This window comes from Heteronotia binoei, chromosome 2 (assembly GCF_032191835.1).
Source record: "Heteronotia binoei isolate CCM8104 ecotype False Entrance Well chromosome 2, APGP_CSIRO_Hbin_v1, whole genome shotgun sequence".
In the NCBI taxonomy this organism is placed as follows: domain Eukaryota; kingdom Metazoa; phylum Chordata; class Lepidosauria; order Squamata; family Gekkonidae; genus Heteronotia; species Heteronotia binoei.
The window spans coordinates 188,658,142-188,682,897 of NC_083224.1; the positions used below are offsets into that span (position 1 = coordinate 188,658,142).

The 24,756-nt window shown below is 48.6% G+C and overlaps 1 protein-coding gene across 7 annotated transcripts in view; it reads left to right on the plus strand.

The window, feature by feature from the left end:
• The window catches only part of GATAD2A (GATA zinc finger domain containing 2A), a 56,541-nt gene extending 36,448 nt beyond the window's left edge, over nucleotides 1-20,093 (plus strand). For 4 of the 7 annotated variants that reach the window (XM_060232698.1, XM_060232699.1, XM_060232701.1 and 1 more), the window contains 5 exons: nucleotides 4,739-4,927; nucleotides 5,776-6,061; nucleotides 7,782-8,074; nucleotides 12,891-13,074; nucleotides 17,956-20,093. In XM_060232698.1, the coding sequence (XP_060088681.1) occupies nucleotides 4,739-4,927; nucleotides 5,776-6,061; nucleotides 7,782-8,074; nucleotides 12,891-13,074; nucleotides 17,956-18,089 (1,086 nt within the window). In that variant the 3' untranslated portion in view covers nucleotides 18,090-20,093. The remainder of the gene's footprint in view (nucleotides 1-4,738; nucleotides 4,928-5,775; nucleotides 6,062-7,781; nucleotides 8,075-12,890; nucleotides 13,075-17,955) is intronic. The other 3 variants (XM_060232702.1, XM_060232696.1, XM_060232697.1) reach the window with 2 other exon arrangements.
• Nucleotides 20,094-24,756: the final 4,663 nt, after the last annotated feature.

Consider the following 24,756-nt stretch of genomic DNA (forward strand, 5'->3'; position numbering starts at 1 on the left):
GATCAGGCCAGTGGCCCCTCCAGTCCAACACTCTGTGTCACATAAGAACATAAGAGAAGCCCTGTTGGATCAGGCCAATGGCCCATCCAGTTCAACACACTGTGTCACATAAGAACATAAGAGAAGCCCTGTTGGATCAGGCCAGTGGCCCACCCAGTCCAACACTCTGTGTCACATAAGAACATAAGAGAAGCCATGTTGGATCAGGCCAGTGGCCCACCCAGTCCAACACTCTGTGTCGCATAAGAACATAAGAGAAGCCCTGTTGGATCAGGCCGATGGCCCATCCAGTCCAACACTCTGTGTCACATAAGAACAGAAGAGAAGCCATGTTGGATCAGGCCGATGGCCCATCCAGTCCAACACTCTGTGTCACATAAGAACAGAAGAGAAGCCATGTTGGATCAGGCCAGTGGCCCACCCAGTCCAACACTCTGTGTCGCATAAGAACATAAGAGACGCCCTGTTGGATCAGGCCAGTGGCCCATCCAGTCCAACACTCTGTGTCACATAAGAACATAAGAGAAGCCATGTTGGATCAGGCCAGTGGCCCACCCAGTCCAACACTCTGTGTCGCATAAGAACATAAGAGAAGCCATGTTGGATCAGGCCGATGGCCCATCCAGTCCAACACTCTGTGTCACATAAGAACAGAAGAGAAGCCATGTTGGATCAGGCCAGTGGCCCACCCAGTCCAACACTCTGTGTCGCATAAGAACATAAGAGACGCCCTGTTGGATCAGGCCAGTGGCCCATCCAGTCCAACACTCTGTGTCACATAAGAGAAGCCATGTTGGATCAGGCCAATGGCTCCTCCAGTCCAATACTCTGTGTCACATAAGAACATAAGAGAAGCCCTGTTGGATCAGGCCAGTGGCCCATCCAGTCCAATACTCTGTGTCACATAAGAACATAAGAGAAGCCCTGTTGGATCAGGCCAATGGCCCATCCAGTCCAACACTCTGTGTCACATAAGAACATAAGAGAAGCCATGTTGGATCAGGCCAATGGCCCATCCAGTCCAACACTCTGTGTCACATAAGAACATAAGAGAAGCCATGTTGGATCAGGCCAATGGCCCATCCAGTCCAACACTGTGTCACATAAGAACATAAGAGAAGCCATGTTGGATCAGGCCAGTGGCCCATCCAGTCCAACACTCTGTGTCACATAAGAACATAAGAGAAGCCATGTTGGATCAGGCCAGTGGCCCATCCAGTCCAACACTCTGTGTCACATAAGAACATAAGAGAAGCCATGTTGGATCAGGCCAGTGGCCCATCCAGTCCAACACTCTGTGTCACATAAGAACATAAGAGAAGCCATGTTGGATCAGGCCAATGGCCCATCCAGTCCAACACTCTGTGTCACATAAGAACATAAGAGAAGCCATGTTGGATCAGGCCAATGGCCCATCCAGTCCAACACTCTGTGTCACATAAGAACAGAAGAGAAGCCCTGTTGAATCAGGCCAATCGCCCATCCAGTCCAACACTCTGAGTCACAGAAGAACATAAGAGAAGCCATGTTGGATCAGGCCAGTGGCCCACCCAGTCCAACACTCTGTGTCGCATAAGAACATAAGAGACGCCCTGTTGGATCAGGCCAGTGGCCCATCCAGTCCAACACTCTGTGTCACATAAGAACAGAAGAGAAGCCATGTTGGATCAGGCCAGTGGCCCACCCAGTCCAACACTCTGTGTCGCATAAGAACATAAGAGAAGCCATGTTGGATCAGGCCGATGGCCCATCCAGTCCAACACTCTGTGTCACATAAGAACAGAAGAGAAGCCATGTTGGATCAGGCCAGTGGCCCACCCAGTCCAACACTCTGTGTCGCATAAGAACATAAGAGACGCCCTGTTGGATCAGGCCAGTGGCCCATCCAGTCCAACACTCTGTGTCACATAAGAGAAGCCATGTTGGATCAGGCCAATGGCTCCTCCAGTCCAATACTCTGTGTCACATAAGAACATAAGAGAAGCCCTGTTGGATCAGGCCAATGGCCCATCCAGTCCAACACTCTGTGTCACACAGTGGCAAAAAAAAAGAAACCAGGTGCCATCGGGAGGTCCGTCAGTGGGTCCAAGCCCTTCCACTGTGCTCCCTCCAAGAATACAGAACATCACTGCCCCAAATAGAGAGTTCCAACAATACACTGTAGCTAACAGCCACTGATGGACCTCTGCTCCATATGTTTATCCAATCCCCTCTTGAAGCTGTCTATGCTTGTAGCCGCTGCCACCTCCTGTGGCAGTGAATTCCACGTGTTAATCACCCTTTGGATGCAGAAGGACCTCCTTTTATCAGTTCTGACCCCACTGCTCAGCAATTGAATGCCCACGAGTTCTCATATTTTGAGAAAGGGAGAAAAGTACTTCTTTCTCTATCTTCTCTATCCCATGCATAATCTTGTAAACCTCTGTCATGTCACTCCTCAGTCGACGTTTATCCAAGCTAAAGAGCAGCAAGCGCTTTAACCTTTCTTCATAGGGAAAGTGTTCCAACCCTTTAATCATTCTAGTTGCCCTTTTCTGCACTTTTTCCAATGCTATAATACCTTTTTTGAGACGCAGTGATCAGAATTGTACACAGTATTCCAAACGAGGCCGCACCTTGATTTATACAGGGGCATTATGAGGATACCTGATTGGTTTTCAGTTCCCTTCCGAATAATTCCCAGGAGGGAATTATTACTGTAAGTTCCAGGAGGATTGGCTACAGCAGAGACTTGTGGCCTAATATGCAAAGGAGTTCCCGCTACAAAAAAAGCCCTGCAAAATGCAATAAACAAACAAAGCAGTTGGTGAGAAGTTTCAGCAAAAACCAATCTACGCTACAGGGAGTTTCTTGCATTTGAGATTCAGCAATCGTTATAATTTCTTGGCATAAGTAAAGAAGAAGATATTGGATTTATATCCCGCCCTCCACTCCGAAGAGTCTCAGAGCGGGTCACAATCTCCTTTACCTTCCTCCCCCACAACAGACACCCTGTGAGGTAGATGAAGATATTGGATTTATATCCCGCCCTCCACTCCGAAGAGTCTCAGAGCGGGTCACAATCTCCTTTACCTTCCTCCCCCACAACAGACACCCTGTGAGGTAGATGAAGATACTGGATTTATATCCCGCCCTCCACTCCGAAGAGTCTCAGAGCGGCTCACAATCTCCTTTCCCTTCCTCCCCCACAACAGACACCCTGTGAGGTAGATGAAGATATTGGATTTATATCCTGCCCTCCACTCCAAAGAGTCTCAGAGCGGCTCACAATCTCCTTTCCCTTCCTCCCCCACAACAGACACCCTGTGAGGTAGATGAAGATATTGGATTTATATCCCGCCCTCCACTCCGAAGAGTCTCAGAGCGGCTCACAATCTCCTTTACCTTCCTCCCCCACAACAAACACCCTGTGAGGTGGGTGGGGCTGGAGAGGGCTCTCACAGCAGCTGCCCTTTCAAGGGCAACCTCTGCCAGAGCTATGGCTGACCCAAGGCCATTCCAGCAGGTGCAAGTGGAGGAGTGGGGAATCAAACCCGGTTCTCCCAGATAAGAGTCTGCACACTTAACCACTGCACCAAACTAGCCTGGATACACTGGCTACTCAAATCTTACTAGAAAAACATTACGCTGCGATAAGAAGGATTCGATGGAATTATTTCCTGGTCTGCCAAAGTATCAGGAACCAGCTCTTAACGAAAGGGGATTGATAGTCTTCTGACCGCAGGTGCACCAAATCATCAGCTATTTCCCCCACTATAAATTGGTCCCATAGTTTGTCATGCCCTATTGATAAGACGGGTGGAGATTTATCTTTCCACCGAGCAACTATTGCTACTAATGTGTTTTTCAGAGGGGGAAAAGGGCTTCTTCGTTGGCTTGGGGCGGAACCAGACTTTTCTCAGTCCCTTTAATAGAACTCCCCTCCTAGAAACTCTCATACCTTCCCTCTTATCAATCCAAATGTTCTCCCTCCCTCCCCTGCACCAGGGTTCACTCTAACCATTTTTTGGCTGGGAACCAGAGTTTTGCAAGTACTAGGGTAAAAGATCCGGGTTAACTCTTGCGGAACTGTGATAACTAACCCTGGTTACTTTCTTATACCCAGGGCTTTTTTTTTTTGTAGCAGGAACTCCTTTGCCTATTAGGCCACCCACCCCTGCTGTAGCCAATCCTCCTGGAGCTTACAGGGCTCTTTGTACAGGGCCTACTGTAAGCTCCAGGAGGACTGGCTACAGCAGGGGGGTGTGGCCTAATAGGCAAAGGAGGTCCTGCTAGAATTCCTTACAGGGCTCTTTGTACAGGGCCTACTGGAAGCTCCAGGAGGACTGGCTACAGCAGGGGTGTGTGGCCTAACAGGCAAAGGAGTTCCTGCTACAAAAAAAGCTCTGCTTACATCAGCGTTTTTAAGCTGTGGTTCCCAGCTAAACTTGGTTAGGGGTTAACCTTGGTGCTAAACTACATCACGGCCTAAGACTGGGGGTGGGGGAAAGTGCAGTCTCCCCCCCCCCCCCCCCGTGGAAATACTGTTACTCACTGTTATAGCAAAGCCGCAGTTTTTTGGGGGGAGGGGGTGTTGCGTGCTGCTGTGTTATTCAAGTCATGTTAATGGTGTCGTTCTCCTCCTGTCTCTTCCGTGTTGTTCCCATCATGTTGTCCCTCTTCCTCATTACTTGGCCCTTGCATTCACCCCCTGCCCCCGGATGTCTGTCCGTCCCTTCTGTGGCTCCATCTGTATCAGCCCATTTCTGTGTCTCCTCAGCAAATCCACAACATTCGCCAACACTCCACCTCAGGGCCCCCTCCGCTGCTCCTGGCTCCCCGGGCCTCCGTCCCCAGTGTGCAGATACAGGGCCAGCGGATCATCCAGCAAGGCCTGATCCGTGTCGCCAATGTCCCCAATGCGAGCCTGTTGGTCAACATCCCACAGGTGAGTTCGAGAAGTCTGCAGCTAATGAGAACGGCTATGCCATAGAGTTCGCTCCACAGTGCAGTAGTTACAGAACTCGCCCTGCAAAAGTTGGTCTGCGGTGATTTTTCTCTGGTCTCGACATAGTTGCATCTCTGCACGAGTTCCTGCTGGGACCTTTTATTTTACCAGGAAGGGATCGTTCTGCCATCTCTCTGCCTTGGGCTTAACCGGAGCAGCCAGTTACTTGCACAGATGCAATATCTGTCCTCTGAGGAGGCTGCACAAGTTGTGCCTCTGCATGAGTCACCACTTGGACTTGCCTCATTGCATTTGGCAATGGTTTGGAAGAAGCAGTTGAGCAAAAATTCTACATTGTGAGCTACTGGCATTAATGTTGTGAGCTCCTGCACCAATTAGTTTGCTCCGGGACCATCCTTCCTGAGCAGGCTGAGCTAAGACAAAAATGTGTGAGCCAGAGGCTAAAAAAACCGCACTACTTCACATGAACTCATCTTAGAGGGGGCACAAGAGTATGATCAAGTTTCTTCTGGCTCAAGTAGCAACAGAAGAGGCTGTCTGTTGCCTCTCTATATGAGCTGTTCCTCTGCTCCAGATGTCCTGATCAGCCTGCTACACAAACATAAAGGGTCAGCATCTCTGAGGATCTTTCATTGTTGTTTAGTTCTGAACACAGCCCCTTGCTTCAGGAATGAGTTGTGCCCCAAGCTTTAACTGGGAGGGTGGGGGAAGTGGATTGGAACTTTGGGCCCTGCTCCCATAGCAACCGCTTCCCGACAACTGGGTCAGTGGAAGTCCATTTCTGCCAGACTGGAAGCCTGAACTCTTTTTTCCTCCTCCCCGCCAAGGCCTCTCCGACTTCTCTCAAAGGCACAGCAGTGACGTCGGCCCAGGCGAACGCTGCAGCCACCACGGCCAGCGTGGCTTCCATCGTCAACTCCAACGACTCCCCCGCCAGCCGGCAAGCAGCCGCCAAGCTGGCCCTCCGGAAGCAGCTGGAGAAGACCCTCCTGGAGATCCCCCCTCCCAAACCGCCAGCCCCCGAAATGAACTTCCTGCCCAGTGCAGCCAACAACGAGTTCATCTACCTGGTTGGACTGGAGGAGGTGGTGCAGAACCTCCTCGAAAGTCAAGGTCAGAGGGGTGGCCTTGAGCTGCCAGAGGCTTTTACCAGGTGGGATTCAGAAAAAACTGGATTCTGGGGTAAGCGCAAGTCAGAGCTTTTGTTGTAGCAGGAACTCCTTTGATTATTGGGCCACACACCCCAGATGTAGCCAATTCTCCCGGAGCTTACAGTAGGCCCTGTAATAAGAGCCTTGTAAGCTCTTGGAGGATTGGCTACATCAGTGGGGTGTGGCCTAATATGCAAAGGAGTTCCTGCTACAAAAAAAAGGCCCTGCTTTGTGGATCATCAAATTTAGCTTTGGCAGGCATGGGTGGGAATCCTAGAATCCCATTCTGGAGGTATTGAAGGCTCCTTCCCCTCCTGCTTGCCGTCTTTCAGGCTTCAGGGATGCCAGCAGGGATCATGAGAGGGAGGGCAGGAAGATTTGCATCAGAGCTTAGGTTCTCGTGGCCCTTTCTGACACCCCAGGGAAATGCCCATCATCACTTTGGAGTCAAGAAGCAATTTTCTCCAGGCCAGTTTGGCCAGGGATCCTGGAGGTTTTTTGCCATCTCCTGGGCATTCAGCAGGGGTCACCCGGGGGGAGGGGGAGGTACTTATGAGTTTCCTGCATTGTGCAGGGGGGTTGGACTAGATCAGGGGTGTCAAACTCATTTGTTATGAGGGCCAGATCTGACATAAGTGAGAGCTTGTTGGGTCAAGCAAGGCCATGTAGGTACCTCTTTAAGATTAGGTAGCAGAGATACAAACTTTATAAAAGATACAGAAAAAAACAACTTAAAGGGGAGGGACGGTGGCTCAGTGGTACAGCATCTGCTTGGGAAGCAGAAGGTCCCAGGTTCAATCCCTGGCATCTCCAAAAAAGGGTCCAGGCAAATAGGTGTGAAAAACCTCAGCTTGAGACCCTGGAGAGCCGCTGCCAGTCTGAGAAGACAATACTGACTTTGATGGACCAAAGGTCTGATTCAGTATAAGGCAGCTTCATATGTTCATATGTAAACATGCTTAAAACATTAGCACTTAAACATTAGCAAACATTAGCAACTTAAAAAATGCTTAAAACGTTAGCACTCATTGGTCTTACAGGTGCTTTCTTTATATTTCTCCCATGGGATCGAGGGAACTGGCCAAAGGAAGCTCTGGCTCTTTCCTTCCTTCCCCAGAAGACTGGGGGGAGGAACCTCAGCCCACAGAGAAAATAGAGGCTTTGCCCTGTAGCTCCTGTGCGATTGAGCAAGCCTTGCAAAGCAAACTATTCTACAGAAGGAAGCAAGAGAGAGGGAGAAGGAAGCAGATGACAACCAATTGCTAGGAGGCCTGATAGGAGCCCTCTGGGGGCCTGATTCGTCCCCTTCCCCTGGGCTACATGTTTGACACCCCTGGACTAGATGGCCTTAGAGGTCACTTCCAGCTCTAAGGCGCTATTGGAATTTAGCTCTGTTAGTTCTTAGGTGTCCCCAGGGCTTTTTTTGTAGCAGGAACTCCTTTGCATATTAGGCCACACACACCGGATGTAGCCAATCCTCCAAGAGCTTACAGGGCTTAGTACAGAGCCTACTGTAAGCTCTTGGAGGATCGGCTGCATCAGTGGGGTGTGGCCTAATAGGCAAAGGAGTTCCTGCTGTAAAGAAAGTCCTGTGATCCTCTTTTTCCCGAACACACAAACAGTCGGTTGCCTCCTTCACAGCAGCCAGGGCTGACTCTCCCCCTTCTCCCTTCCCCCTCCAGGCAAAGTGTCGGTGGTTCCCTCCTCCCAAGAGCCCTACACCTGCGTCCAGTGCAAGACGGACTTCACCTGCCGCTGGCGGGAAGAGAAGCGGGGGCTGATCATGTGCGAGACCTGCATGTCCTCCAACCAGAAGAAGGCCCTGAAGGCTGAGCACACCAACCGCCTGAAGGCCGCCTTTGTCAAGGCCCTGCAGCAGGAGCAGGAGATCGAGCAGCGGATACTGCAGCAGGCCGCCTCCCCCGGCCAGACCAAGTCGGATCAGCTCGCCCAGCAGCATCATGCCCTCAAGCAGGTAAGGGCCAGGGAGCCATCTGGGCCAGCGCCTCTTGGCCTCGTATAGAGTTGCCAGGTACATTTCAAGAAATAGCTCAGGACTTCAGGGGTGGAGCCAGGAGCAAGGTTGTGACGAGCGTAATTGAACTCCAAAGGGAGTTCTGGCCGTCACATTGAAAGGGACTGCGTGCCTTTTAAATGCCTCCTCTCCGTTGGAAATAATGATGGATAGGGGCACCTTCTGTTGGGGAGTCATGGAATTGGACCCCCTGGTCCAATCTTGTTGAAACTTGGAGGGCGTTTTGAGGAGAGGCACCGGATGCTACGCTGCCTGCAGATCACAGCCTTCTCTTATGTCAAATTCTTGATGCGGTTGGTGGGCATTTCTCATGGAGAGCCAGTTTGGTGTAGTGGTTAAGTGTGCGTACTCTTATCTGGGAGAACCGGGTTTGATTCCCCACTCCTCCACTTGCACCTGCTGGAATGGCCTTGGGTCAGCCAGAGCTCTGGCAGAGGTTGTCCTTGAAAGGGCAGCCGCTGTGAGAGCCCTCTCCAGCCCCACCCACCTCACAGGGTGTCTGTTGTGGGGGAGGAAGGTAAAGGAGATTGTGAGCTGCTCTGAGACTCTTCGGAGTGGAGGGCAGGATATAAATCCAATATCTTCATCTACCTCACAGGGTGTCTGTTGTGGGGGAGGAAGGGAAAGGAGATTGTGAGCCGCTCTGAGACTCTTTGGAGTGGAGGGCAGGATATAAATCCAATATCTTCATCTACCTCACAGGGTGTCTGTTGTGGGGGAGGAAGGGAAATGAGGTTGTGAGCCGCTCTGAGACTCTTCAGAGTGGAGGGCGGGATATAAATCCAATATCTTCATCTACCTCACAGGGTGTCCGTTGTGGGGGAGGAAGGGAAAGGAGATTGTGAGCCGCTCTGAGACTCTTTGGAGTGGAGGGCGGGATATAAATCCAATATCTTCATCTACCTCACAGGGTGTCTGTTGTGGGGGAGGAAGGGAAAGGAGATTGTGAGCCGCTCTGAGACTCTTTGGAGTGGAGGGCAGGATATAAATCCAATATCTTCATCTACCTCACAGGGTGTCTGTTGTGGGGGAGGAAGGGAAAGGAGGTTGTGAGCCGCTCTGAGACTCTTCAGAGTGGAGGGCGGGATATAAATCCAATATCTTCATCTACCTCACAGGGTGTCCGTTGTGGGGGAGGAAGGGAAAGGAGATTGTGAGCTGCTCTGAGACTCTTCGGAGTGGAGGGCGGGATATAAATCCAATATCTTCATCTACCTCACAGGGTGTCTGTTGTGGGGGAGGAAGGGAAAGGAGATTGTGAGCCGCTCTGAGACTCTTTGGAGTGGAGGGCAGGATATAAATCCAATATCTTCATCTACCTCACAGGGTGTCTGTTGTGGGGGAGGAAGGGAAAGGAGGTTGTGAGCCGCTCTGAGACTCTTCAGAGTGGAGGGCGGGATATAAATCCAATATCTTCATCTACCTCACAGGGTGTCTGTTGTGGGGGAGGAAGGGAAAGGAGATTGTGAGCCGCTCTGAGACTCTTCGGAGTGGAGGGCGGGATATAAATCCAATATCTTCTTCTTTTTCTCTACTGCTTCTCCAGGGGCGGGGGAAGATGGATTCTGATAGTAGCCAATTACAGACCATTAAAAAACCGTTGGGAAACGCCTCTCTCCTTTGAGGTTTCCCCTGGTGCCTGCCTTGCCATCTTCTGGGTGCCAAAAAAAATACACAATACGAATAGCACATAACAAACTCCATTGTGATAAAATTCACACTATAAAGACACAATATCACATAAATTTTCAAAATTCTTCCAAAAGTCCCAGTACACTAAATATACTATTCAGTCCAAATTCTTGTGCTTGTAATCTTCAGTGACTTAGAAATAACCCAAGAAGAAGAAATAATTCATGCCAGAGACTGGTTTCGGCCACGCCTTCCTCAGTCACGACTCTCACACAATAAGTTGCGTTTAAACTCCTCCAATTTCGAGTACGATCATTCATTAGTTGGGACCCGGTCTGACTCCATTTACGGAGGGACGGAACCAGCTTGTGCATTTAGAAGGAGGCATTGCCCATAAACGGAGTCAGACTCGGTCCCAACTAATGAATGATCGTACTCGAAATTGGAGGAGTTAAATGCAACTTATTGCGTGAGAGTCGTGACTGAGGAAGGCGTGGCCAAAACCAGCCTCTTGCATGAATTATTGATTCTCCTTGGCTCATTTCTACGTCATTGAAGATTACAAGCACAAGAATTTGGACCGAATAGTGTATTTAGTGTACTGGGACTTTTGGAAATTTACGTGACACTGTCTTTATAGTGTGAACTTTATCACAATAGTGCTTCTCGGATTGTGTATTTTTTGCCATATTCTAACTGGGTATCCTCTATTTACCAAATTTTCTAGCGGAAACATTTCTGCCAGAGCCAGGCTTTGAACTTGAAGGGTTTCAAAGACTGCCCAGTCTTTGAAAAAAAAAGTTTTGCCTGCTAACCTCTGGCCTGAAGGCAGTTGGACGGCTGCTGTTTTTTATGTTCTTTGCTAAATTGTTCTATGCTTTTGTGCTCTTTATGCCCTGGTGGGTGGTCGGTCATTTAAGCAGTGGGGGTGCGTTGCATGTGTTTGTACTTCAAACTGCCTGAAGCTGCTCTGTGCTGGGGGGGGGCGGGAAGGTGCAGCCTGTAAACTTTCTAAACAAAATGTAACAACAAAACTCACTCTTTTAAAATAATTCAGTTAATAATCTTAGCAAACCCAAGAATGTAACTTTTATATTGCAGTCAGACAGAGGAAAAAGCACGTTGTCCGGTGACAAGTTGACAGGCTCCCCAGTCTGAATTCCAGAGGAATTCTGAGGAGTTTGCGTTGTGTGGGAGGGACATCTCCAAAAAAGGGTCCAGGCAAATAGGTGTGGAAAACCTCAGCCTGAGACCCTGGAGAGCCGCTCCAGTCAGGTGAGGGATGGTGGCTCAGTGGTAGAGCATCTGCTTGGGAAGCAGAAGGTCCCAGGTTCCATCCCCGGCATCTCCAAAAAAGGCTCCAGGCAAATAGGTGTGGAAAACCTCAGCCTGAGACCCTGGAGAGCCGCTCCAGTCAGGTGAGGGATGGTGGCTCAGTGGTAGAGCATCTGCTTGGGAAGCAGAAGGTCCCAGGTTCAATCCCCGGCATCTCCAAAAAAGGGTCCAGGCAAATAGGTGTGAAAAACCTCAGCTTGGGACCCTGGAGAGCCGCTGCCAGTCTGAGAAGACAATACTGACTTTGATGGACCAAGGGTCTGATTCAGTATAAGGCAGCTTCATATGTTCATATATGTGTGACTGTCTGGGGAAAGTTGTTGATCCCTGCAAGCGCTGTATAAATGCAAGGGAGTGCTGGAAGCTAGAGAACAGACCTAGGCTGGTTCTCTTCAGTTAGTTATGCGTCTTGTAGAACATAATTTGTGTCCAGTGGCACCTTTAAGGCCAGCAATTTTTATTCAAGGTATAAGCATTTGTGTGCAAGCATACTTCCTCAGATACAGAGTCTGTATCTGAGGAAGTGTGCTTGCATACAAAAGCTTATACCGTCAACAAAACTTTGTTGGTCTCTAAGGTGCCACTGGACTCAAACTTTGTTCTGCTGCTTGAAACCCAGCACAGCTACCCAACTGAATCTATCCTATGTGACACTAGTGTCGCTAATTAGTTGCGTGTTAAGTGACTCAGAAGAGCTGTCGATCGCTGCAAGCGCTGTATAAATGCAAAGGGGTGTTGGAAGCAAAAGAGAAGAGACCAAGACTGTTTCTTTTCAGTTATGTAACTAGTGTCACTAGTTAGTTGTGTATCTAATGTCTGGGAAGAGCCGTTGATCACTGCAAGCGCTGTATAAATGCAAAGGGGTGCTGGAAGCAAAAGAGAAGAGACCAAGGCTGTTTCTTTTCAGTTATGTAACTAGTGTCACTAGTTAGTTGCATGCCTAATGTCTGGGAAGAGCTTTTGATCACAGCAAGCGCTGTATAAATGCAAAGGGGTGCTGGAAGCAAAAGAGAAGAGAGCAAGGCTGTTTCTTTTCAGTTATGTAACTAGTGTCACTAGTTAGTTGTGTATCTAATGTCTGGGAAGAGCCGTTGATCACTGCAAGCGCTGTATAAATGCAAAGCGGGGTTCTGAAAGCAAAAGAGAAGAGACCAAGCCTGTTTCTCTTCGGTTAGTTATGTGACTAGTGTCACTAATTAGTTGCATGCCTAATGTCTGGGAAGACATTTTTAGGCTGGCCTTCGCAGACTGCTGACTAAGGATGGCCGAATTGATGGACCTTCCAAAGTGACTCTGTTCAGTGATCTTCGCATTATGCAAACAGACAGAATAGCGCCAGGAACACCATTGTTATTGTTAAATTAAGTAAATTGGAATGGTTTTTAAGATAATGCTGATTTTAAAATTACTGTATAATTTTTATTTGAATATGTTGTTAGCCGCCCTGAGCCTGCCTAGGTGGGGAGGGCGGGATATAAATAAAATTTATTACTATTATTATTATTAGCTGTTGATCACAGCAAGCGCTGTATAAATGCAAAGTGGGGTTCTGAAAGCAAAAGAGAAGAGACCAAGCCTGTTTCTCTTCAGTTAGTTATGTGACTAGTGTCACTAATTAGTTGCATGCCTAATGTCTGGGAAGAGCTGTTGATCGCAGCAAGCGCTGTATAAATGCAAAGGGGTGTTGTAAGTAAAAGAGAACAGGCAAAGGCCCGTGATGCAGACTGCAGCCGAAGCAGAATCCCTGACCAGGACTGACGCCACCTTTCTCTCCCTGCTTGCTCCGCAGACCTCCAGTCAGCTGCCCCGAACCACCAGCACCCCCCGTGGAGTCTTGCATGCATTTAGCCCGTCGCCCAAGTTGCAGAACGCATCTGGCGTGGCCGTACTTGGTGGCAGGCAAGGTAAGCATGCTCCGAGGCCCATCGGGAAAGGCGGTGCTTGCACTTGGAAGAAGACTCCCGCCAATGCAGGTAGATGGCTCGCGCTTCTCTCGTCGCCGTTGGCCGCGCTCCCTTGTTCGGCCAGCAACTTTTTTGTTTAAAAAACCAACTTCTGGGTGAAAAGGGTGCTTCTCTTTGGTGTTTCCTCTCTCCCTTGCTCTGTCCTCCCTCCTTGCGGTGTGTCCGTGGCTGTGATCGCACACACTAAATACTGTACTTTCAATCCACGTTCAGTGCACTTTCCACCTGCATTTTGCCATTTCACACAGTGCATTATTCAGTGTGTGCGATTGCAGCCCATTACGGGTGTCTGAAGCATAGATTTGGACCTCAGAGAATCCTGGGCAGGGAGGTGGCAGTGGTTTCTCCACCCATTCTCCCCCCCCACCCCAAAAAAAAGACAGCTTGTTGTTTGAATGCTTAATAGTATAGCATCAGAGGACCCGGTGTCAGCAAAATGAGGAGTGCATGAACCTCCCATTCCTCGTTCATTGGAGAGGGAGAGAGACTGCTTTCCCAATTGCATCCAGAGAGAGAGAGAGTGAGTTGTTTCAAAACACCTCTTATTTATTTAACTTCCAACCCAAACGTAAAACCCTTTAAAACACATAAGAATCTAGTATGTAGCGTACAACATTCGTTCAGAAATTTCAGTACTTAAGACATTGTGCACAGTAGTTTTATGAAGGTTATCCTTGGATGTCAAGACCTAGAAAAGAGGGTGGTTGGCCAGAACAACCCCGAACGAGACTGAGGCTGCGATCGCATGCACTAAATAATGCACTTTCTATCTGCTTTCAATGCGCTTTCCAATTGCATTTTGTCAGTTCACGCAGTAAAATCCAGTTGGAAAGTGCACTGAAAGTGCATTATTTAGTGTGTGTGATCACAGCCTATATCCAGCCATTAAGTACCTTTTCCCATCCGTAGGAGCGACTGTAACTGTCGCAGCCCATTACAAGTGTTTCAAGTGTAGACGTGGACTCTGCTAAGCCTGTTACTCTTAATTTCTATAGTAAATTAGCCTCCATAGTTTAATCTTTTGTTCTGCGGAACTTGGCTGCTGCTGTGGCCTTCTGGTACCAGTAACACTGTACATGACTTTTGCCTTTGTGGTGTAGCCGGAACTTCTTTGCGTACTGGGCCACACATCCCTGCTGTGGCCAGTCCTCCTGGAGCTTACAGTAAGCCCTGTAAGCTCTTGGAGAATGGGCTACATCAGGGGTGTGTGGCTTAGTATGCAAATGAGTTCTTGCTACAAAAAGAAGTCCTGGTCCGCACGCTCTCTCACAGTGTAGCAGCTGAAACTGAACCACAGGCCTGCCTTATGGGGACAATACTGGCCGACTTGGCAGGGCTGGGGTGCAGCTGAGAGTATCCAGAGCATATGTGAAGAACTTGGGATGCTTCAGTCACAGAGGTGAGCTGTTACGTTAACTGCACAGAGCCATTTTTTTTTTTTTTAACAGGAACGACAAAAGGTCTGTCCTGTTTGCAGCAGGGCTTTCAGGGCCCATAGGCCCAGGTCCCTGTAGCCAGCAGCTGTTATCCCTTAACACCTGAGAATCAGGGATCCCTCTAAGCTGAGTTCGCGTGAGCTCGCTCGCAGATTTTTAACCTCCAGCTCGCACATTTTTGTTTTAACTCAGGGAAAAATGACCCCAGAGCGCAATAATTTATGCCGTAGCTCGCAGCTTCGGTGCCAATAGCCCATATACTTTAATACCAATGTATCACAAAGCAGAATTTTTGCTCGCAAGACTCTGCAGCTTAGAGGGAACATTGCTGAGAATCTGAGGCATGCTGCCTCTTCGCAAGAGTCCATCTAGGCCAGGTTGCAGAGGAAGGAGTTGCCTCTGTCGATCCTAACCTCCAGAGGCCTCGGCCACTGAGAATCCGATGGCTTCTGTCTGCGGGGGTACCACCCGCAAGAGAATAATATTTGGAGGCTGAAAGGACTGTCTGATCGCCGCTGACTTACGGCATCCCATAGAGTTTTCAAGGCAGGAGACATTCAGAGCTGGTTTGCCTCTGCGTAGCGACCCTCGGACTTCCTTGGTCTCCCATCCAAGTGCTGACCAGGGCCGGCCCTGCTTAGCTTCTGAGACTTGACAAGATTGAGTTAGTCTGAGCTGTCCAGGTTAAGGCCGCTTGTCACACAGCAGGGGCCTAGGAGGATCTTCTACAGGCTGCCATGACTCTGGTCAGGGTCAACGTGGGAGGGCCCAGAGCACCCAACCACCCCTCCATCTTCCTTATTAGTGAATCCTCTTAACCATGACCAAGGAGACGTGAGGACCCAGGCAGCATAACAGCAGAAGGAGTTTATTATTAGAGTTCTAAAAGAAAAAGTGGATAATAAAGGTTTAGTGCAATGATAAATATGCAAATAGTAAAGGTTGGTGCAAACAAACAAAGTCCTGACATGTTTAACTATAATAATAATAATAACTTTTTATTTGTATCCCGCCCTCCCCGCAAGCAGGCTCAGGGCGGCTCCCAACATGTAAACACAGTGTACAATAAAACCATATACAATAATTTCAGTTATAAATTCCAGTTATAGATTCATATACAATTCCAGTTATAAAATCATCCTTAAAATCATTAAAATTACATTAGAATTAAGATTATGGTGCTATAGTTAAGATCTTCCATAAAATCCAGTGACTAAAACGTAGAACATATCCAGCAGGACTTTCTTGGCTCGGTATTAAGTGAAGGCTATTTTAAAGAGGTGGGTCTTACAGGCCCTGCGGAATTGGTCGAAGCATCGCAGGGCCCTTACCTCCTCCGGGAGTTGGTTCCACAGTAGGGGGGCCGCTATGGAGAAGGCCCGATCCCGGGTGGACTTCAATCTGGCCTCCTTTGGCCCAGGGATATTCAGCTGGTTCTTTCCAGCTGACCTCAGCGCTCTCTGGGGTTCATACGGGGAAAGACAGTCCCTCAAGTAGACAGGTCCTCGGCCATATAGGGCTTTAAAGGTAATAACCAGCACCTTGTAACGAACTCGGTACACCACCGGCAGCCAGTGCAGTCCGCGCAGCCCCGGCTGTATGTGCTCCCAACTAGACAGTCCCTGCCCTAATACCAAAACTTGCCACCTCCCTTGAGTGAGGGATCTCTTCCCAGCTACGAGCTCTCTAGACTACAGCCTGCCTCCAGCTCACACTTCCAGAGAGAGAACCTCCCTGCTTGCAGCCGCTTCAGGAAAGAACCTACCCTGTCCAGTGTTCCCTCTAAACTGCGGAGTCTTGTGAGCGAAAATTCAACTTTGTGAGCTACTGGCGTTAAAGCTGTGAGCTGCTGCATCAATTAGTGTGCTTTCTGAGCGAAGAGAAAATGTGTGAGTTGCAGGCTGAAAATCTGTGAGCTAGCTCACACTAGCTCAGCTTAGGGGGAACAGCGACCCTGTCTGTTTAGTCCTTTTATGTTTTTCCCCCCAGGTTCCACCCAGTCAGAGGGACAGAAGGGATCCTGGGAAATGTAGACTTTCTGTAGTAACTCCTAGGCAGGCTTCTCTGGAACCTATAGGCCTCATGACACCACTAAAGATCGTTGCTATAAAACTATAATGTTAAAATACTATAGTGATAGAGCCAGGGGTGGAAAGTGCCAGCGAGTTGCAGCTAACTTATGGTGACCCCATAGGGTTTTCAAGGTAAGAGACGTTCAGAGGTGGTTAAGAATGTGCGTTGGATCAGGTCAGTGGCCCATTGAGTCCAGCACTCTGTGTCACACAGAGGCCCAAACCAGGCGCCATCAGGAGGTCCACCAGTGGGGACAGAACTCCAGAAGCCCCTCCCACTGTCCCCCTACCCCAAGCACCGAGAATACATCATTGCCCCCGACAAGGCCATTCCATCTGTTTGTTGCAGCTAATAGCCACTGATGGACCTCCAAGCCCCTCTCGAAGCCGTCTATGCTTGTAGCTGCCACCACTTCCTGTGGCTGTGAATTACTATTTTGGTGAAGAAGGACTTCCTTTTACCTGTTCTAAGCCTGCTGGTCATTAATTAAATTGAGTATCCCCATGTTCTTGTATTGTGAAAAAAGGAGAAAAGGACTTCCTTCTCTACATTTTCTATCCCATGCATAATTTTGTTAAACCTCTTATCATGTCGCCCCTCTGTCATCATTTCTCCAAGCTGAAGAGCCCGAACGTCTTTTAACCTTTCTTCAAAGGGAAAAAGTGTTCCACCCCCTTCATTTTTTTCGAGGGGCAAGGATTAGAACTGGACCCAGTGTTTCAAATAAGGCCACACAAGAGATTTATTCAGGGGCATTATGATAACTGGCTGATTTATTTTCAGTCCCCTTCCTAATAATCCCCATTGCCTGCCTGTATGTAGAGACCGTGGACTTCTTTCCAGGGCTCTTTTGGCAGCAGGAACTCCTTTGCATATTAGGCCACACACCCCTGACGTAGCCAATCTTCCTGGAGCTTACAGTAGGCCCTGTTCTAAGTGCCCTGTAATCTCTTGGAGGATTGGCTACATCAGGGTTGTGTGGCCTAATATCAGGGGTGGAATTCTAGCAGGAGCTCCTTTGCATATTGGGCCACACACCCCAGATGTAGGCAATCTTCCTGGAGCTTACAGTAGGCCCTGTACGAAGAGCCCTGTAAGCTCTTGGAGGATTGACTACACCGGGGTATGTGGCCAAATATGCAAAGGAGTTCCTGCTACCCAAAAAGCCTGTTCCCATCCAAGTACATTCCAGGGTTTTGCTTCCAAGATCTGATGAGATCAGGCTAGCCTGGGCCGTCCAGGCCAGGGTGACAGAATAATTAGAGAAGTTGGGGGGGGTTCTTTTTAATCTTTAATGTCATTGATAGCTCTTTTCAGTATCTCTCGCCCTTCAACTGTGCCAGCGAAGCCTCACCCGTTTGTCCCGTCCTCTCCTTTTCAGGCGGGGCGCTCAATTTCGTGAACCCAAGCCTCACCGTGCACAAAACGACCTCTTCGGCTGTGGACCGCCAGCGCGAGTACCTTTTGGATATGATCCCACCGCGATCCATCCCGCAGTCGGCCACCTGGAAATAACGCTGGAGCCTCCGCCTTCTAGTGGGAGACTTCGATTTTTTTTTCGGGGGGGGGGTGTTGATTCCTCACCCCACCCCCCTTCCTCTCCCATTTGAATTTGCTGCCTTTCTCTGCCTCCCCCCACACCCCCATTTTACCATGCAGTGGAAAAATCTGCTTTTTGAGCCTAGCTGGATTTGCCCCATGGGGGGGCATCGCAGGGGAGGCTTAATTTTTTCTTTGGTTGGCCCTGCCAAAGGCTGCCTCACATTCCACAGGGTGGAAGGAATGCTTTTCTTTTTTTTTTTTTGGTGGGGGGGCAACAGCAATGATACAAGGCTACCAAATTCTTGCAGCAAAGGCTGGCTTGGAGAGGGGAGAGCAATCTCGGTGATTCTTCTTTATTTTTTCTTATGTATTTCTTTTTTTTTAGTTTTGGGAGCTGACTTTTTTTTTGTTTTTGTTTCCCCCCTCCCCCTTTCAATCAGCACTAGCACAGAGAGAGGAGGACTGCACAAAGTCGTGTGCTCTCAGCTGCTTCTGGTTCCCTTCCCCGCCTTACATTTGTAGTCATTCAGGTTTAGTTTTCGTTTGTTTGTTTGGGGGGGGGGGGCGGTTCAGTTGATCGTACGACGGTCAGTAGCGATCAAGGGTATACTTCTTCTCGCCTGCGGAAAACAGAACTGGAACCCAGCAATAGCGGACAAAATCGGAAACGTCGGGGGGGGGGAGGGGATCGGCGCCCCTCTTCGTCCCTCCCTGACGACGCCGTATGTGATTCCCAGGGAGGCCATGGGGTTAATGGCAGGATTTGATTCCACCACCACCCCTCCCCATCTGACCATAAATTATGAAGCAGTGCGTGATGGATCTAGCCACTGTTGGAAGAGACAGGGCAAGCGAACACAGGGTTGGCTCTTTTGTAAAACCACAATCCCACGTCTGGACATCTTGCCTTGGACACTCAACCATCTCAGCCCCAAGAATTACTGGACAGTTAAAACCCAAAGAATGTCTTGAAATCTCCTTCTGAAAACAGTCAGTGTGTTGGGGGCGGGGGGAGAGGCATGTGGTTAAGAGCTCTCACCTGTAGAAGAGGTCAAAGAAAACAGGAATAATTTTTACAGAATAATTTTTTTTGGGGGGGGGGGGTCTTCCTCGGTGACACCTTTGTAATCTCACCCCCCTTTTGGCTGTCTTTGAGCAGTGTGCAATTTAGGTTTGTTGAGCAGAAGGGACCAGAGGAGTAAGAAGGGGGGGGGGGTTTGGGGGGGTGGTATTAAAAAATAAAACAGAATTAAATGTGAGACAGAATTCTGCTTGTCTCCATTGCTGCTGCTACAGGCGAGTGGTGGGTGAGGAGCAGGGAAGATGAATAAGAATCCTCTTCCCGTTAGTACCATTCTAAGTCACCAGCCCCCAAACACAGCGATGTCGGATAAGCGGGCCGCCTCTGACGTGAGAATTTCAATTCGTTCTGAATGTTCCACCACCCTCTTTTGGAAGGAGGGGAGAGGGCGGGGGACAGAGTTCCCTGTAGCACCTTGTCTAACTTTGGCTTTAAATCCATTCTGCCCTCTCCTCCCCTCCCCCCCCCCTGGAAAAAATGAATTCCAGCTATTAATGCAGAAGCTTCAGATTGACGTTTTCACCCCTCCTCTTTTTTTGGGGGGGGGCAGGTTTTGTTTTCTAGTGGTGGAGAATATGGACCTTTCAATTATGATTTGTAATAACATGTCGGCAACAGATTTTTAATGCTGACATAGAAGGTGCATTGCAAAAATTATATAAATATATATATATATCTATATATATATAAAGAGGAAGGGGGCAGGAGGGGGGGTTAACACTGCAGTTGAACCATTTTTTGGGGGGGAGGGGGTCCTGGGTGGGTCTGGTATTTTGTTAGCTGCAAGTTAGATACTTAATTTAAAAAAAAAACAAAAACAACTGTGGCTGTACAGGGGCGAAAGGTCCCTCTTCAGATTTATGACTATTGCATTGTAATAAAAAAGCTCCTTCTAATTGCATTTTCACACACCCCTTTTCTGTTTGCGTGAATCTTCAACTTGGCAGGTTTTGATTTGAACAGATGAATGGAAGAGTTGTGCATTTATCTCACCAGTGGTGGAAGGAACTGAAAGAAGGAATCGGAGGGAGAGAAGCCAGTGTTTCCAAAAGGAAATTCCTTCTCTGGCAAACACCCCACACACACACCCAAAAAAAACACCCCTCTGCTAAAATGTTACTTCCTTTGGGTCTAATACAGGGTTTCCCAACATGATGCCCACGAGAGAGACCTGTATAGAGACATGTGCCTCCAAGCAAAGCCGTGAGAGGACAAAGTGATGAAAGGCAGGGATTGGAGAGCAGCTCCCAGGTTAAAGGAAGAAGAGGCACCCAATTTGAGGAGATAGCACCTATCTACAGTCTGTGGGCCCCATGACGCCCTCCAATATGTCTCTAGGTCCCCACCAAGCTCTTCAGAAAGTGGGCAGAGCCACTGTAAGGCAGGCATCGTTATCGACTATGCTCCCTCTAGGCTGTGGGGTCTTGTGAGCTACTGGCATTCAAGTTGTGAACTACTGCATCAGTTAGTTTACTCGTGGGCCATTTTTCCTGAGCTAAGGCAAAAACATGTGAGCCGGGGGCAAAAAAGCCTGTGAGCTAGCTCACACTAACTCAGTTTAGAGGGGACACTGATTATCGACTCCCTCCCCCTTCAAATAAAAAGCTTTTCCCACATCCGCAAAGGGGATTTTACATGTGGCTCTACCTGCAGCAGCCATTTGTGAGTTTGGCTGCTGCTGCTCTCTGTTTGCCTCTCTAAATTCCATTGGTGCCTGCAGGCCAAAAAAGGTTGAGGGACACACACACACCCCGGTCTAATCCTGTCAGAAGCTGGAGCTGCAGGCGGCCCCTCATTTGCTGAGCTTCAGCAAACCAAGTTTCAAAAATGCAAACACCTTCTGATCATCAGGCAGTTGAGCCTGCTGCTCCTGCAGCTCCCAGTCTCCTTTTGATTCTTTAAAAAAAAATCACAAAACCCAAGATGCAGTGCCGTGCATTGAGCTCTTGCATAATCTTCCTTTAGTATGGGTTGCCAATGACTTGGGTGAGTCTAGCTTACTAGTGTGCTGGGCTCTTGCACGTTCTTCTCCCTCGTCTTCCATCCTGAGAGAAATGGTCTAGGGCAGGGCAGGGGAAAACTTATGAGGAGAACAAGAAATTAAAAAGCAGGTGGGGTTCTTCCTGACCCCTTTTTTAAAGCAAGAGTCAAAAGATGGAAACATGAATGCAGCTAGTACTGCTTATGCCCTGTCTTGGTGCCATCGAGGACTGGAAACTTGCGGGAGTTTTTTGCTTTAAAAGGAAAGCAGTTTAACTGCATGAACTTTTCACCCACTTACCTGTTTCTAGCACAGAGTAGACCCACCTGCTGGTCCTTTCTGCACTGCCTGCTTTGTTTTATGTGCAACCTGCCTCTCACCTCAACGGAGAACCAAAGCAGCTTACATCCTTCTCCATTTTATCCTTTCAGCAGCTCCGTATTAACTAGCCATTTCTTAGAAAAAGAGGTGCCAGAGCTCATTAGCACAACTCATTTGCATCTGCCACACGCCCCTGACATTACTGGAAGGTGGACTAAATTAGATCAGCTCAGCATCTACCTTAAAATGTTTCTTGAATTAGAATTGTCATAATAAAACCTGACTCCCATCATACTTTTTAAATGACTTTCTCCAATGTGGCCACCGTGGCATGAGGAAGATTTCCATCTGTCTGCTTAGTAGATTTTGGTCCTTTTCCCTTTTGTGTGCATGGAGAAAAATATTAGAAAGTTTGTCAAATCTTAAAGAGTTCAGAATTCTCCCAGGGGGGGTTGAATAATAGACCCCAGAAGCAAGGAACTTTTCTGCCCTCCCACAAAATACTAGAACAAGGGCACTGTTGGGCAGTAGGTTCAGGATGGACAAAAAGAAATACTACTTGACAGAGATTAAAATTCACTGCCCAAAGATGTAACGATGGCCCCGGGAATAAACAGCTTAAAAAAAAGATTAGATAGATTCATAAAAGATCAGTCATATCAAATCATGTCAAGTAGACAGATTCAATGACGAGGCCAAGTTGCTACAAAGACTACGTTTATTGATAGACCGTTACTCTGGCTCAAGCCTTGGCTTGAGAAGAATGAAACCAATACATTGATACGTAAGTTTTAAGGTACACTTCAAAGAGATTCCTACGGGGAGGGGAAGCAGGGGAGCATTCACACATGGCCACAAAGATACATTCCCAGGGTGTTTATCAGACATTCGGCCGTGTGTCAACCAGATGGTACTTCCTCCCGCAAGAGGATTCATGGGAAGGTGCTGATTGCTTTGCTCTCAGTAATTACCAGCCATAAAGCAGAGAGGGGCCAGGGAAGGGTAATAAACTAGCAGCATTTGGTTCATTATGATTTTACCCAGGCCTGCTTATGACAGGCCAGGAACCCATCAGTCATTGATCAGAATCAGTCGAGCTTAACATACTGCCCCCCTCAAGCTGACCGCCTCGGTCTCTGAGGGAACTTTCTGTGAAACTTATTAATTAAATCAGGAGCTAATACATCTTTTTTTGCTACTCATTCATTTTCACTAGAAGGAAAGTGTCCCGTGTTTGACTTTGGAGTCCAGGATCTCCTGGACCAAATGATGACTCTGATTCCCAATCTGGATAGGTTGAGGAGCTGTCGGTCGAGGGTGCCAGGGGGAAGCACCGGGGTCCCTTCGGAGAAGACTGCAATGAAAGACAGGGTGTACTTTACTAAACTTTTTTGGCAGTTCCAGTTCTACAGTGACCTTGTTTATCACCCGCTTGATCTTAAAGCGCCCCAGTTATCGGTATGCCAGTTTCTTTGAGGGTTGATTCAAAGGCAGATTTTTTGTTGAAACAAATACCGAATGCCCCACCTTGAAGTCCCAGGCTGGTATGTGGGACTTATCATACTGTTTCTTGTACATCTCCTTGGCAGCCTCCAAATTCTCTTGTATTTCCTTCCAGCACTTACTCAGCGTGCCCCACCATTGTTCAAAGGAGCTGGTTCTTTGGCTGGATCTCCCCTTGGTAGAAGGGGGATCGGTTTACCCTCATACCCACTTACAGTTTGGAAAGGGGAGGCTTTGGTGGAGCTGTGCACACTGTTATTATAGCCATACTCAGCAAAGGGGAGTAGGTCAGCTGCTGGTGATTTATGTAGCACCTCAGGTATTGTTCTAATAGGGCGTTCACGCGTTCCGTCTGTCAGTCTGGGGGTGATAGGCGGAACTCAAACCTTGCTCCATCCCCACTAGTTTGCAAAACTCCCGCCAGAAGTTGACAACGAACTGCGGGCCCTGGTCGCTAATTACTTTGTCCAGGAACGAGTGGAGTTTGACCATGTGGTTGAAAAACAAATAGGCTAATTTTTTAGCCGTGGGGAGTTGAGCACATGGAATGAAGTGGGCTTGCTTAGAGAACATGTCCACTACCACCAATATTACTGTCTTGCCATGAGAGGGTGGCAGTTCTACAATGAAGTCCATTGAGACTACTGACCAGGGTCGAGTAGATGTTTCTATCCGTTTGAGCAGCCCAAGAGGTTTTCCCCCTCTCCTTTTTGCCATGATACAAGATGGGACAGGAAGAAACAAATTCTGACACATCCTTTTTTAGGGAAGGCCACCAGAACTGCCGACTAATTAAGTGGAGCATCTTTACGTATCCAAAGTGCCCTGCCAGTTTGTTTGAATGGCAAAGCTGCAATATTTCCGCCCTCATGTTCTTTGGGACATAGAGCTTCTCCCCCTTATACCACAACCCATCTTCTTTTTTCTGAATTTTCCCTGGCCAGTCGTCCCCTTCCTTTTCTGTCTCCACCGCCATCTTTTCAGTCCCCCACCCTTCCAGCTTGCGTTTTGTTTGGGACCGAGTGGTTACGACTGTGGCTACCTGCGAGGGGGGAATTAGGGAGTCTATTACTTCCTCCCGTTGACTATTGTGCTGAGGCAGGCGAGATAGTGCATCAGCCAAGAAATTTTTTGTGCGGGGGATGTGCTTTAGCGCAAAGTCAAACTTGGAGAAGAACCCCGCCCATCTGATCTGTTTCTCACTCAATTTCCTCTTGCCAGTAAGGGCTTCGAGGTTTTTGTGGCCCGTCCAAATCTCAAACGGGACTTTGGCCCCCTCCAACCACAACCGCCAGGTTTTCAAAGCAAATGTGACAGCAAAGACCTCTTTGTCACACACCAACCAGTTTCTTTGTTCTGCGGAGAACTTTTTAGTAATATAGGCACACGGGCTCAACCTCCCCTCCTCGTCTTTCTGCATAAGAATGGCTCCTACGGCCACATCAGAGGCGCCGCATTGCACAATGAAGGGCCGCAGCTCATTGGGGTGGCTCAGGACCAGCTCACTTGTGAACAACCGTTTCAGTTTGTCAAACGCTTCGTGGCATCTTGGTGTCCAAATTAGGCGGGCCCCCAGCCACTTGGCTTCAGACCCCTTCCCCTTCGTTTTTAACAACTCTGTGAGAGGGAGCATGATCTGGGCGAACCCCGCTATGAAGTTTCTATAGAAATTTGCGAACCCGAGGAAAGATTGGAGCTGTCTCCATGTCCTCGGGGGAGCCCAATCCAATACTGCCTGCACTTTGGCCGGGTCC